At 33.2% G+C, this 16,088-nt stretch overlaps 2 protein-coding genes across 2 annotated transcripts in view; one reads left to right on the forward strand and one right to left on the reverse strand.

Moving 5' to 3' along the window:
* Nucleotides 1-3,923: 3,923 nt before the first annotated feature.
* fab1 (1-phosphatidylinositol 3-phosphate 5-kinase fab1) lies at nucleotides 3,924-11,836 on the forward strand. The gene is made up of 14 exons (XM_033339687.2): nucleotides 3,924-4,168; nucleotides 4,341-4,555; nucleotides 4,642-4,831; nucleotides 4,904-5,141; nucleotides 5,237-5,443; nucleotides 5,516-5,730; nucleotides 5,790-6,132; nucleotides 6,196-6,556; nucleotides 6,627-6,897; nucleotides 6,984-9,687; nucleotides 9,784-10,334; nucleotides 10,440-10,772; nucleotides 10,857-11,018; nucleotides 11,090-11,836. Exons 1-14 carry the CDS (start codon nucleotides 4,054-4,056, stop codon nucleotides 11,284-11,286), a joined length of 6,102 nt encoding a protein of 2,033 aa, XP_033195578.1. The 5' UTR covers nucleotides 3,924-4,053; the 3' UTR covers nucleotides 11,287-11,836.
* The window catches only part of LOC117159721 (UBA-like domain-containing protein 2), an 88,462-nt gene continuing 84,080 nt past the window's right edge, over nucleotides 11,707-16,088 (reverse strand). Inside the window, exon 4 of the mRNA XM_033339844.2 lies at nucleotides 11,707-14,318. Within this exon, the coding sequence (XP_033195735.1) occupies nucleotides 14,170-14,318 (149 nt within the window). The 3' untranslated portion in view covers nucleotides 11,707-14,169. The remainder of the gene's footprint in view (nucleotides 14,319-16,088) is intronic.

Consider the following 16,088-nt stretch of genomic DNA (forward strand, 5'->3'; position numbering starts at 1 on the left):
CAACTGTACACAAAACGCTCTGAGATGCTTTCTGTCTGAGTTTAGTGATAACAAGTTTAGATATCGACTGATTGATTAACAAACTGAGATGTATTCTGGTCGAAATGACGATAGCAAGTAAGAATATGGTCTGTGACGGTGATATTTATACGAAAATATTGATGAGTGCTGGCCGTTCTCCACCAACAGTTCCTCAAGGAAACCGTGAAATTAACCGTCGAACACGGGAAAAACCCGCTTTTCCCGTGTTTTATCGGAATGAGCAATAACCCTAAAAAACTTCTCGGCTTTTAAAATGTTTGTAACAATTTACCGTAAAAAATGCTAAGTTCAATGGCGATTCCTTAGGATTATTATGGACTTGAGTTGATGTTTTGACACCTGGTGGTCATCTTGATCGAGATGGATTATACTATGACAAGATTACAGGCCTAACAAGTGTTATTCTGATTTTGTTTGTCATCTGACTTTGAGATAGCCTTTTCTTTGTACTGATTGCATTTATTTTAAGAGTAACTAAAATATTTTATCGGCTGGTTAAATTGACTACCCACGGTAGGCAGGACAAAATACAATTTTTTCTTAGAAAAGAAAGAAGCAAACTAGAAGTAAATACCGAAAAATATATTGTATGCATGTTTTAGGAAAAGTCAGAAATTATGAAGCGATATGATAACGTGTAAATATGTTTAAATTTGTGTAGAAGTTTGAAAACGGTCAATTTGACCAGCGCTGGTAGGTTTAGTATTAAAAAAATACGTTTTCCTGATCACGACATAGAAATATATTGCGATGTATCAGTTGGCATCGTACGACCGTATGTACCGAAATCCTTGCGGAGCAGTGTAGCCAACCGTACAGGGAAATCTTCTTTCTGTGAAGAACATCGCTGCGTAACCGAACGAGGAGATCTCCCTTTTTGGCTTTAGCGTTTGGCTAGTGTTTGGTTTAGTGTTTGGCTTGGCGTTTTCTTTCTTGTTGTTGTTATTATCAATTATTGTTTACCTGGAATTGTTCCCAATTAATTGTGCCACTTTTTTTCCTTTGTAAAGTACGGTATATAATAAAATACATCAATTTAGTGGTGTTAAAATTAATTAAAAAATTACACTATCAGTTATGACTAAATAAAGTTATAATCGAACGACACCACACTGTAAAAAAATATTAAAATGCATTATGAATTTTTAATTTCACGGTAAAGTCGTGTTACCTGTATTTTTCTATACTTTTAATATATACTTTTAATTTGATGTTTTGTATAAAAAATATGTGAAATCGTTAAATAAAATCATTATCGCAAAATATAATTAACCACTTAAATAATTTTTAAACTTCTTTGTTTTTTAAGTAATGAATATTAGTCCTCGATACTTGGAGAAATGCGCGGTAGACAGTGTATAGGTTAGCTTGTCCGAGCGCGGTGGAAACATAGCTCGCTGTGACACGCGTGGTTGGCTAAGTGTTAATTCGCTACACGAACTTTCCCATTCTGGGATACGCGCTCCGCAAAATTTGGTGACGACGCGTTTCGTTTGGCCATCGATAAACAAGGACTGTCAAAACTGGGCACAACAATGTATTCCATGTCAGTGATGTAAAGTCAGCAGGCACGTATCCATACCAGTCGGAACATTTGGAGCATTAGCAGGCCGATTCCAACACGTACACATAAACATTATCGTGATGCAATATTCCGATAGGATACCGATATTGTCTAACGTGTATCGACCGTTTCCCGCATTGGCCCGAATCAGTCCCCATAACCGATATCAGCAACCGATATCAGTAACCGAAGCATCAACCGTTGCTTCAGCCCTCCTTTCTACGTAGATAGCTCGTTTCGGCGTACCCTTGAGAATAACATCCGACCAAGGACGCCAATTCGAATCAAAACTATTCGAAGAATTATGCCGGTTGTTCGGCATCAAGCATTTGCGCACGGCGGCCTATCATGCGGCGTCCAACGTGATAGTAGGGCGATTGCATCGACAACTGAAAGCAGTAATCAAATGTTATGATACGAGCAACTGGGTAAAGATTTTGCCAATCGTTTTGTTGGGTATTCGAATTGTCATCAAGGAGGACCTGAACGCAACGGCTGCCGAAATGGTTTATAGCACCGGAATACGATTACCGGCAGAGTTCTTTTTAGCCGCGACTCAGCAAGTGAACTTAGAATACGCCAACCGAGTAAAAGAACAGATCAAAAAGATCAAACTACAACTGATCGTACGATATGGCACGAAGAAAATTTTCATCTTCCGCGAACTCGCGTTATCGCCATACGTATTCTTGCGTAACGACGCCGTCAGAAACTCCTTACAACCACCTTACGACGGGCCATATAACGTGATACAACGCGGAGATAAAAATTTTACAATAGAAATCAACAACAAAAACACAACAGTTTCCATAGACCGACGAAAACCCGCTTTTGTAGTACCCGACGACATCGAGCACCAACGACCCCACGAAAATCTATGGGTGGGCACTTCGGAGCGAAGAAAATTCAAAAAATAATTACGTCACGCGCGCAGGCAGGAAAGTTCGCTTTCCTGAGCGATTCCAGGCAGATTATAGATAAGTCAATAGAATAATTTTAGCAGGTAAAATCTATCTGCGACAATCATAAAACAAGAAAACAACCACAAAACAAGAAAAAAAAACGTTATCACTGACGTAGCGGTCCATGGCCGCATGACCTGCGAAACGTCCAAGGCCAGGACGTCGAAAATAATAAATTCTGGACTTAGTAAAAAGCGCGTGAGTCTGTGAGGAAAATTTATTGTTTTATCGTCTACGAGTTTTTCCATCCCCACTTCGGAAGAAAACTTTTTCTTCCGAGGACTTCAGCATATATGAAGGGAAACGAGGAAAAGTTCGAGAGTGAGTGTCGAGTCAGTATCTGATCAGTATCGACATCACGTGAGCTCAACGTTACGTAGTCCGATCTAAAACGATGCACACTAGTCATCGAAATAAACACTGATGAAGTTAAAGTACCGATTACTTTAATAACACTCTACACGTTCTCCACCTCATGTTATTATATTCATGATGGTTTTTGTACGAGACAGTTAAAGATATTTACTTAATGTTTCCCTAATTTTAAGTTAAATATTAAATTTTATTTTTCTACCTTTTTTTTTTATTATCGTATCTTTATTTGTATCTTTCATATGTATAATAAAATATTGTGTAAATTTCTTATAAGTTTTGCATAAAAATTAGAATAATTGCAAAAATAAACAAAATTGCGATGCAATTCAGACAATGTATATATCAATTTAAAAAACGTATATTTTATACACTTACATACTAACAATATAATAGAAGTATGTTATCGTACTATAATGGATAGATAATGATGTTATATCGAATACACATGTGATATACTTAGCAGCTTTACTTTTATATAAATAATATATTGCTTAAAAAAATCAATTATTTAATACATGTTAATAAATTACGTACAAATTAATTTGAACTTATGCATCAAGTATAATTTGTATAAAATGGTACTTATACAAATTTTTAAACAAAATACATCAAACTCAAATACTTTGTTCATAAGAATTTTTAATAATTTGATGTTTTAGGTTAAATCATAAATAGCTTGTGTATTTTTATGCATTTATAAGAAATTCGAAAGTGTAAAATTGCACAGAATGCACATAATATGAAAAAATATATAAAATATCCAAAGTATAGTGCTTTTTACAATACTTAGTAATTAAAATAATTTTCTACCGTTCTATTTTTCTAATTATTTTCTCAAAAATATGACGAATTATAAACAAATTTTAATAAAGTTGATACGTTAAATGTCAAGCCTATATGTAGGTGAAGTAATACTATATTTTTAATTTTTGCACATTGTGTACAGTGCCATCTGTAGCAAGCGTAAGTGTATTATGATTTAAGTACGCAAACATCTGACATTTCTGTCAAAATCTTTTATTCGCATACGTTGATCGACGTAGATACGAAGACAGTGTCTAGTGAAAAGTTCATCCTAAAAATGTATATTGGAAGATAGCATTGAACAAAATGAACAAAAATATGAACTCACCGTCTAAACTTACGGAGTTCGCTCCGTTAAGTCCTGAAGAAAGCCAACCTGTTGTAGCTTCTCTATTTTCCAAATTTTTTAACTTCACTAAAGGTAAGATATTTAATTATTGTATCACAATATAGTTTCTTCAGTATCACAACTTGGAATAACTTAATTTACTTGTGGCTTACATTTTAGTATCTATAAATACGAGCTAAAGAATGAATATTTAAGTTAACAATTAATATACATGCTTAACTCTTTAAACGTGCTTAATTGTTAGGTTCACAAAATGTTGATGATTCTACAATCTCTTCTACTACCAATGAAGAACAAAGCTCATCTGATTCTGAATCTTGGAAACAGTCAGAGAGTACTGAAAAATCACCTGAAGATGACAGTTCAAGTATGATGAACTTTCCATTAGATACTCGTGAAGGAAGAAGTTTACCAAATGTATTAAAACGTATTAGTAATATTGTAGCTTTGAAAAGTAGCGTAAGTAATGAAACCTGCCTTAAGAATATTAAGCAGTATAAATTATTTGAATTACTAATGATATTAATGTTGTTAACTTAATATAGAACTTACGCTCGTACAAAGATTCTCAGCTAAGAAGCTATTGGATGCCAGATAGTGTAAGCAAGCAGTGTTATGAATGTGGTGAACGATTTACAACTTTTCGCAGAAGACATCATTGCCGTGTTTGTGGACAAATATTCTGTTCGAAATGTTGCTCTGATCAGATTCCTGGAAAAGTTATGGGATGCACCGGTATATAAATGATAAATGGTTATTTTTTATTGTATTTATTTGCACTTGATAATAATAATCTTTTTGTAATAGGTGATCTCAGAGTATGTACATATTGTTGCAAAGTAGTTTTATCTTATTTACAATCATCAGACATGAGAAGCGATCTATCAGCAGATTTAAAGGCATTGCAAGAAGACCTGCAAGTTAAATATGGAAATAATTCACCACCTGTCACACAGAAATGTTCAAATGAATCAGTAGAAGATGAAAGTTCAATCTATAGGAAACCAAGTGTAGGGTATATGGAAGAAAAATATGCTATTGGACGGTATATTTTTAGCTGTCTCTAGCTAATGTCTCTAGTGTATCTAGCTAAATGTTATAATTTAATATGATTTAAGATTTGTGAAATATGATTTTCAGGCCAACAACTAGTTACTTAACATCACAGGAACGTTCTATTGTCTTACAAAATTCAGCTTCTTTGAGAATGATTTATGAAGAATTATTTAGATCTAGTCAAGCAATTATCTTACAAACACATAGAGTTAGACTAAAAAGTTATCATAATTGCTTTCTGGCCAATGAATTAGTGAATTGGATGATAGCACAAAATAAAGCAGCTACTCGGTAAAGCTAAAACAAATTTAAAAGAAAGTATAATAAAAAGAACAACGAGTACTGAAATGTAATATTTTATAGAGTGCAAGCTACTGCTATAGGCCAGGCATTGCTGGAAGCTGGTTTTATAGAACCAGTAGTTGCTGATAATATATTTAGTGATACAGCAACTATATTTAAGCCAGTCAAATTATCGAATATGCAAAGCATGGATTTATTAATTGAGACTCAAAATACCTGTGATGCTCAAGAACCAGCATGGGTAAAAACTATCCCACAACATGATTCAACAACTGGTAATATGAAATATTTGTATAAACTATTTTGTATATTTGTTAATATATTTAAATTTTAGATTCAGAAAGTGAAACAAAACCTTCGAATTCAGTACAACAAACAACTGGACGTTTACCATCATCTAGTTCAAGTTTTTACTTAGATTTAAACTTAGAAGCATCTACTGTTACATTAAAAAGACCTACATCGGAAGACTTAACTACAATTTCTGTAGATAGTAGTGATGGTATAATTGAACAGAAGGAAGTCACAGTAAAATCGCATAAATGTAATTTTAAGATTGCTGATGATCTTTTAAATGATACACTACAAGTACAAGAATTTAAAGAAAAGAACGGTTGGCATAAACCAACAAATTTGCGAACCGTGTTTGGAGAACTACATGCGTATGAATGTCTAACGTGAGTATCAAATATATATTAACAATGATAATAACAATTATATTTAAATATACTTAATTATAGATCTGCGTACAAGCAACATGAAGATTCACTAATTAAGCAACTTCTTAATAAAGAAGGTTTATCACAAAGTTGGTCAGAAGTAATACTCCCCATCGCCCACCAAATTATTGATTTTGTTAGACCAGATTTAAATCATAATGTGGATGATTTGGATATTCGACAATATGTACAAATAAAAAAATGTCCTGGCGGAAGTAGAGATGATTGTGAAATTGTGTCTGGTGTAGTTTGTACGAAAAATGTTGCACACAGAGGAATGAACGCAATGATAGCTCATCCAAAAATTTTATTACTTCAGTGTGGACTCATGTATCAACGCGTAGAAGGAAAATTATTAAGTTTAGAACCTGTGATGTTACAAGTATGAAGAAAAATTTAATAATACTATTATTTTCACATCATAAATATATCAGAAAAACATTGTTTTGTAGGAAAACGAATATTTGGGTCACACAGTTGCTAGGATTACCGCACTTGGACCAGATGTTGTACTAGTACATCGTTCTGTTTCAAGATTAGCACAAGATAGACTCAGAGAATGTGGAGTAACACTTGTTTTGAATGTAAAACTCAGTGTTCTTGAAAGGATTGCACGGTGTACAGGTGCTAATATTGTAAATACTATTGATGCACACATAAGTGCAAGGTATATGCTTGGTACATGTAAAAAATTTTATTTGCGAAACTTTTCAAATGATAAAAGTGAGTAATAAAACATTACAATTTTTCACTCTATTAAATTTTTCTTTAGTAAACTAAACCTTAATATCTTGTTTCCTTTTTTCTAGATGGTATTAAAACGTTAATGTACTTTGAGGGATGTGCAAATCCACATTTAGGAGCTACAATCTTGTTACGAGGTGGTTCTCAATCAGAATTAAAAAAAGTAAAGAATGTGACTTCAATGATGATCTTTGCTGCTTATTCTTGGCGTCTTGAAAAGTCATTTCTTATGGATGAATTTGCAAGACCACCATCGCCTAAAGATAATCCATTTTTGGATGAAACGTGCAAAGATTTCAAAGATTTTCAAGAAACCAATAAAATATTACATGCTAAAGTTAGTGAAGAAAATGATTTGTTATTGGGTCATTGCAAAGAGTATATAGAGAATCAGGAAATTTTAAAGGTATCAGAAGTTCAAGAAGATTCTGGAAGTGTATCAAGTGATAAACTATGTCTAGAACTAGAACTTTCATTAAATGAAGGTACACCAATAAAAGACATAGTTTCATATCAGACTGAGAATATGTTGTCTTCAAACTCCATTAAACAAATATCTTCTATATTATCTGAAGATATTGATCCTTATGATACTTTAAAATTATTTAAACCCAAAACAAAATCTTCTGTAATTGACGAAAAAGCTGCAGGGAATTGCCTAACAAGTAAAACAAATAATGATAATTTAAATAATAGTTCCGATCTTGATATAGATGGCAAGCAAGATACAAATAGTACAGTGGAATTATTTGGTGGAAAGACTACGATAAAAGTGAATAAAAATATTAAAGAAGAAGTTGAAAAATCAAAAATAAAAGATAAAGTTGTCTCAGAAGAAAAACGTATTTATGGTGAATCTATTAGCGATCGTAGTGATCCTCTTCATCAATACTTAAATGAAGATGAAGAAGATGTCTTTAGTCAAACTAGTCCAAATGGACAACATTTGAGCGTTGCCGATTTACCATTATTAAATAAATTTAAGAAAGCATTAGAAGGCACTATATTAAGTGTATCGCCTTATTTAAAATTTTCTGTTCCTTATTTAGAAACTGAGACAGGAAGAAATTGCATATTGCGAAGTTTTTTCCCGAGAGAAATCTTTTATTCTGTACAATTTATGGATAAAGTAAAAGAAATTAAAACGGGTAATGTATTTACAGAACAGTCTGTAATTGAAAACCCATTAATGAATTTAAAATTAAAACCACAACATCCATTTGTTCAAGCGAGATTAACTACAGATGTGGATAGCCGAAAGGTACAAGCTTTATTAGCCAATTTTAGAGCATGTGGTAGTCGCTTATATCCAACGAATAATGTTTTATCGGATAAACAAATTCTGGTACAATCAGAAGTAACTGAACAACCTCCTATGTGGCCCGATTGTTTAGATCCTGCTAGTCATCAACGTTTATCTGTGTTATTTTGTAGTTTCTCACATACTGGTAATAGTGATACACCAGCATTTTGCGTAAATCCTTGGGTAGTTAATATGGATTTATATGGAAGAAATGATATTGCGCTTGGACGTTTCTTGGAACGTTATTGTTTAACATCTGAATATAAATGTCCTGCTCAAGCATGTCGAGCACAAATCGCTCATCATATCCGACGATTTGCACACGACGGCGGATGTATATATATTAGTTTAAGTGAAATGAGCACCGATCCATTTTCTCAAGAGAATGCAAATCAAATTTTAATGTGGAGCAAATGTATGAAATGTAAAAGCGTTTCACCAGTAGTTCCAATGTCGGATGATACTTGGTCTTTATCTTTTGCAAAGTATTTGGAACTACGGTTTCATGGAAGCGCGTACACCAGACGCGGAACAGATACTTGTCAACACTCACTTCATCATGATCATTATCAATATTTCACAAAGAAAAATATGTTAGCTGTGTTTAAATACACAAAAATATCGCAATGGGAGATTTCACTTCCACCTCCGGTGATAAATATTATGTATGATCCAAAACAACATGCAGATGTGATAGAAGAGATGAAAAGTATAGCATTGAAAGGAGACGAAGTTTTTTCTTGTATACGAGAAAAATTGACAACTTTACAAACTGATATAGATATTTTAAATGCTGTTAAACAGCAGCTATCTAAGGATCAACAGTATTTCAAAAATAAAATTGAAGAAATTCAATTGAAATTGACGTCCCCCACTTTAGAGAACAAAAAACTTGAAGGAAAAGTATCTGAAAAGCAGGTTCAAGCTCTAATGTTTAGAATTGAAGATGGAATAGTAATCCTCAAACGAATAATATCAGAAGTTGTATTTACTTGGAATGCAAATATCTTGGAAATGTCCGTTAAAAAGAAGGATGAAAGACCAAGACGGTTTACTGAACGATCGTTGACGACTGGAAGTAATAGTATAATTGATACAGATGGATATATAACAGAAGATACTGCATCAGAATCGCAGTTAGAAGATTTAAGTCCTATGTCAGCGGACTATAATGCTGTTGATGCCATTGCTGCTGCACAAAATGACTTACAAGGAATGGAAGGTTTAGAAAATTCAGACAACGAAGTCTTAGAAAATAATAATCCTGAAGACATTGTTATCATTCAAGAATCTCCAAAAATGCATCAAAGATCACATTCTGATGTTTTGCCTATTACTTTTGATGACATGCCAGATAAAAAGAAAAAGAAAAAGACTATTCTATCACAACTATTACCTTCCGTTCCTGTTACTCAGCCGATAGTAAATCCTTTAGGAACTTTAGAACATCATTTACTTCCTCTTGGGTTTGTTGATTATATTAAAACATTTCTACATATTTAGTACGTTAGAAAATAATTATACATAATTAGTTAATATTCTAAAATATCTTTGTTTTACAGATCAGTTGTACCTATAGTGGTATATGAATCAGAGCCTTCATCTATAATCGCATATGCACTAGATTCACATGACTATAAACATGTACTTCAGGAATTAATGCGTACGACGAAAGGACCTGATTTAAATCCCAGTCCCTTGAATAAGCGTAAATTCCCCGAAAATAAAGAGAATCTTCCTGATGTGATCCAATCTGGAGAATTTAAGCGGCCATCTGTTTTGTCATTTTTCCGAGGAAATAGCCCAAATCCTGCAAGTCCCTTAGATTCTGATAAAACTATTTCAAATACGGATTCTAGCATACAAAATCCATCAACAACAACAGACACAGATGAAGACAAGAAAACAACAAAACAACAAAATTACATCGAAGTTCAATTTAACGACGCAACGACAAATTTCTATTGTAGAATATATTTCGCTGCACAATTTGCTGCTTTTAGAGAAAATGTTTTACCGTGTGGAGAGGATGGTTTTACAAGAAGTTTATGTCGAAGTGTACAATGGGCTGCAAGAGGTGGAAAAAGCGGAAGCAGTTTCTGCAAAAGTCGAGGTATAATATTATATGAATATACGTATATTTTTACATTACGTAATGAAGTACGAAATAAACTTCTCTATGTATTAATTTTCTTGATCGATACATAATTTGTTACAGACGATAGGTTTATTATAAAAGAGATGTCTAGACTAGAAATGCAAATATTTCTTGATTTTGCACCAAATTACTTTTCCTATATGGAAAAATGTCAACAGACTAAGCAGCCGACATTGTTAGGAAAGATAGTCGGCGTTTACAGAGTATCTTTTAAAAACAATACAACAAATGCAGCACTTCGAACTAGTGTATTAGTGATGGAGAACTTATTTTACAAGAGAACGATAACAGACAAATTTGATTTGAAGGGATCAGTGAGAAATCGTCTTGTAAATCCTGATGATACGTGTCACGAAGGAGAACTTGTATTGCTCGATGAAAATTTATTGAATAGTAAGTGGTGTTGTGCTAATATCATTTTATATAGATATATGTATAAAAATTTCTCAGTCAAATACATATAGGATATATTTCTAGTGAGCTGCGATTCGCCGCTCTATATCAGATCACATTCCAAAGCGGTTTTAAATAGAGCTATTGAACAAGACACAAAATTCCTGGCTGATAATTCTGTGATGGATTATTCACTATTAGTAGGTTTAGAACCAAATTCAGATGAACTCGTCCTAGGTATAATAGGTAAGTTTAGAGAATTATGAATGTAATATTTCTAGATACAAGATATCTTGGAACTATTATTATAATTACAGATTATATACGAACGTTTACTTGGGACAAGAAGTTAGAAACAATGGTGAAGAAAACGGGCATACTAGGTGGCCAGGGAAAATTGCCAACAATAATATCACCAGAAGAATATCGAGCTCGTTTCATAGCCGCTATGCACCGATATTTCTTACCTGTACCGGACAGGTGGTCTGGTTTAGGTAGAGGAGTAGAAACATGATAAATATGACTTTCACATAGTGAGATTTCCAATTTTTCACAAATACGGTATACTAAACATATTGTATATATATTTTCTATGCAGCTGACATAAATGTAACAAACAGTGTTACATATAAAGATACGTAATTGGATATTAATAATTTATAGAATTTTGTTTTTACTAGTCGACATTACGATATTTTGTAATGGAAAAGTGATAAAAATATGTTACCATTATTGTAATGGAAAGTCTCATTGTACAGTTTTAATCTCATAATTTATATAGCGATGTAACATTTAAATTATGTCGCTTGTATTTGGATTTATTAATATATTGATCATTGTATTACATGTACATAATACGTTAATATTAAAATTACCAAGCGAATTGTCTTTCCAAGTTCGAAGCACAAAGGGCGTGAATGAGAATTACGTAAAATTATATAAGAGTCTATGAAAGCACCATTATTAATGTTTTATTTAGATCAATTTTCAAAATTATGTACATAAACATTATTTATTATCATTGATAGTCAAATAAACAATAATAATAATTTTAGTAATAATAAGAGTTTCATAACATAATAATATTTTCATAATAGTTTAGATCAGTGTTTCAAAATTTCTATGTATTTAAAATGAACAAAATTTTTCTAAAAAAGATATCTTGTCATACCAATACATAATTTTAATATACTGTATATCTTATGATCAGGTCACAAAGAAAAATATAATAATGTATAAACTATAATACATTATACAACACTGATCTACACGTTACAAACACAAAAAAAAAGACATTAAAGCGTATACCTTACAGAAAAACATCTCATACTCAATTTTCGCATAACATCATTTCTACCATATTTACATAAATGAATGCATAATGATGAAGCTGCTGCGAAAGTCGAATACTTGAACTATTCCATCTTTAAAAATTAGATTATACTGATCATAATGTCCCTTGTATCTTTTGAGACTATGACTTTATTAATTACTGAAAGTAAGAAATCTGCAACTGGCTGATGTATTTCAACATTCTATATGTTTATTCAGAGAGGGATAATAAAATGTCTTTCATTTGTTTGAAATTAAATACGAATCGATAGTAGATGCATCGCGCGATTAAGTAAACTATTGTGAGAAAAAGATTGTTCGGAGCGAAAATGAAACTAAACTTTAGATATATGTTACCGATATCTATGTAAGAATGATTGACTGAAATGGAAAACAGTTTTATTATATACTGGTTAGGTAAATTACAATAAGCTGTTGTACAAGAATTTCTGCGAATAACACGAACTCTAGGATCAAATCATTTCACATGTGAAGTAGTACGAAATTCCTATTTGTATTCCTATTTATAAATTCAATTGACGATGAAACAGCTCAGCTAATATGGCTCCACTGCCTTTTTCCTCGTAGAACAAAAATGACCTACACTGGATATACTATCTGAGCAAGTGATATTTTCGTGTAAACGACTTTCTAAGAAATGTATACATATATAATTCTTCGAGTAACTTTACATAAATACTTAGTGGACATTACATAATCAGTAAATTTCTTTTTACAATTTTTTACATAATAATTCGTCGTAATTTCGCATTCATTATAATATTAGCCTCGTGTTTCTATTCATTGCTCTTGTCGCGTTGAGCATGAACAATTTTTTTTTTTCTTTTTCAACCTTTCGTTAGACATTTTATATTATTACTATCATTATAAAACAATGCCGACAATGATCGGATTTTACATAAAAGTCTCTGTATTAAATTCGATCGTCGTCAAAAACAAAACAGACGACAAGAAATACGAGTACAATAACCTTTTTTCAACTTATAGTCAACCGGAATCGAATTACATTCACGATGTATCTTGTTCGACTACCAAAGAAAGAGAAAAAAAGGAGAAAGAAAAGGAAATAAAATAAACATAAACTAACATTCATCGCTAAGCGCTATCCAGTGCCGGCAATTTTTTGTACTATGGTGTGGAAGTGGTATTCGATTTCTCATTGACTTCCGCGGCCCACGAACCGCAAATGTTTCCTATCTAGCCGCGAGTCTGTAGATCGAGAAACAACAAGGAAGATACTCGGGACGGTGGAGGAGGCTTCTCGCTACTCATTTACATCAAGCGGCATTCTGGACGCATACTAATTTCATAAACGCTAAGGAGAGTATCGCTGTCTTTCATAACCATAGGAACTACCGTCCCAGCAGCACGTTTGAAAAGGAAATGAGAAAGAAAAAAATAAAAAATAGTCTTTGCAACTTCCGTTCTCGTGTTCTTCCTTCTTCTCCGTGTGTTTTCTTTTTCCCTTCTTTCTTCCCCCTTCCCTCCTCTCTTACTCGTATCACCAGAATAATCCGACGGAAGAAGAGAAGAGCTTTTTTTTTGTTTCTTTTCGAGAGGTCCTGAAGAGGCTCGACCGTGATCGACGTGTTGTGTTTCGATGTACACCATATATATGTATATATCAAAGAATAACAAGAATAAACGAGGGTCGCATCGGCTACTCTAGAGATCCACGTACGTATATCGTGCAATTCAATGAGGATAGAGATGAGGATTCCTTTCTATTAGAGACAGAGGGAGATCTTGTTTTCTTCTAGAGACGTGCACGTCCTAAATGATTAATCTGTGTTTTTCTTTCTTTGCGCACGAGATTTTTTGTTCGTTTTCTTTGCAGGAATATCATGCGTCCTTCTTCTAGGGATGAGGAGATACGAGCGCGTGAATCTCGGCTAATAAATCGCTCTCGTGGTTACGCAGCGTGTAACACTGGCGAGTCAGTCGATCTTTTATAAACCATTGCCTCCTGTTTTTAAACACCGTTTACGTGCACATCGTGCGACCTCGGGATCTTGCGCACGGGCCGCCGAATCGCAAGTCTCTTTTATCTCTGCGGCTCGCCTAGGCCCAATTGTTGACTTTGCGTTTGCTGTTGCGTGTTCCCGGTCACGCTACACCGTCCTCCGTGGTGTTGCGTCGCCATCCCCATCTGCATCGAGTTCTGATGCAATCCATTTTGGCTCGGCGACATTCCTGCAATCGAAGAACCAATTTACCATTTACACTTCCAATTTAACTCACATTTCTCTATACAACATGTACATGTATATATATAAACACATATGTATATACATAAAATTTTTCTATGGTGAGTAATTAAATACTTTCACGAGCCACTGTACATCTCTAGAACGGTTTCAAATTTTATCAATACAATAATCATGATAATCATGACTCATAACAGTACTAACAAAATTTTATGTATATAACACATACAATCATGTGTACACATACAATTTTTGTGTAGTGAGTGATTAAATACTTTCATGAGCTATTGCGCATCTCCAGATTGGTTTCAAATTCTATCAATATAGTAATCACGATAGTCGTGTTTCATTACAGTGCTAATGAAATTATGAGTCAATGCTATGAAATAAAAAAAAAAAAATATGCACTTGCATATAAAAGAATGTGCTATTTTGCATAGCACATACAATAGACATATATGTTTTCTGTGATAAGTGTTTAAATACTTCCAGGGACCGGTGTATATACACCGTATATACGCGTATATCGCGTGCAATATACATGTATATGTATTTTTTCGTATGCTAAAGAGAAATCTGTAAGACTTTTAACTACTACAACGAACAATATTCTAGAACTAATTAGTCCATTCTAGCTATAGCACATTCCGCTGTATTTTCTTTTGTAACGTGTCGTGAGTATTTCTCACTGTGATTCTTTCGAGAAAAGGTATAGAATGCCTAGGAAATCGCTGTTCTAGGAGCTCGCTAATTTTTCTTCACTGTTTATGAGAATGTTTCGCGTTAAAAGTAACGGAGAGTTTGATTCATTAAACGCTGTCTGGAACGCGCAATGAAAATATTCAAAGAATATTGGCCAATTAAGAGTCACCGTTGAGTCTATCCAATATATCATCTGTCATTCTTTTTTGGTCAATTTACATGATTGAAGTCTATTACATTTTTTGTAATCTTTCGATTCCTATAAGCACCTGTTCAAAGGTTTCATCTCTTTATTTATTCTATGACATAAATTCCAACAATTAGCTTCAGATTTTTTCGCTATTGTCTCTTCTTCTAGCCAAGCTTCTCGATGATATGAAATTCGAAGAGATTAAAATATTTAGAGGAAAATAATTAAAATTTCTTTAATGTTTCTGATTTGCATAGCGGGCTTCTGTAAAGTATCCGTTTTTTCTTCTTTTTACGAAGTTGAAACAATACGTAAGTTACGTTCTTTATACCTTGCGATAACGTTACGCGTTTCCGCAACTTTTGTTCGTTATTTTACTACTTAGCCCTTAATGGATTAAAGAAAGGCGATAAAGATATTTGTGGACTTGATGGACTTGGAGTAAGAAAACCCTCAGTCAGCGAAGTTCCGTGAATCAATTGTTTTCAAACAGACAATAATTTATCGCATCCTGATAAATTGCTGCTGTTAATTAATAGCGCATGGAATAATTTTTACGAGCCCTTTAAAAAATTATCTTCGAAATAAATAATCGAATCATGGAAAATAATAATACTTTGTTTTTACGAAAAGGATGAAGCACGAAAAGCATGCGATCTCCGTGACTGAAATAAACAAGTTTAATTTATGTTATCCAGATTATGTTACAGATTTGCAAATTTCTCAATTACTTTATAATAAATTACTTCATGTAAATAGTAATATGTGCTGTAGTAAACGTACAGCGAGGAAGGAAGGTATTCGTACAATTTAAATGAAAATATGAAGGGGGATAAATATACAAGAAAGCGATAAATAGAAAAA

The sequence above is a fragment of the Bombus vancouverensis genome, chromosome 5, assembly GCF_051014615.1.
Source record: "Bombus vancouverensis nearcticus chromosome 5, iyBomVanc1_principal, whole genome shotgun sequence".
Classification (NCBI taxonomy): Eukaryota; Metazoa; Arthropoda; class Insecta; order Hymenoptera; family Apidae; genus Bombus; species Bombus vancouverensis.

Bases quoted from the DNA above. Each gene is read 5' to 3' on its own strand.
- fab1 (XM_033339687.2), top strand. From the start codon at position 4,054: ATGAACAAAAATATGAACTCACCGTCTAAACTTACGGAGTTCGCTCCG. The intron at 4,169-4,340 runs GTAAGATATTTA...CTTAATTGTTAG, and splicing joins ATTTTTTAACTTCACTAAAG to GTTCACAAAATGTTGATGAT. The intron at 4,832-4,903 runs GTATATAAATGA...TTTTTGTAATAG, and splicing joins AAAAGTTATGGGATGCACCG to GTGATCTCAGAGTATGTACA.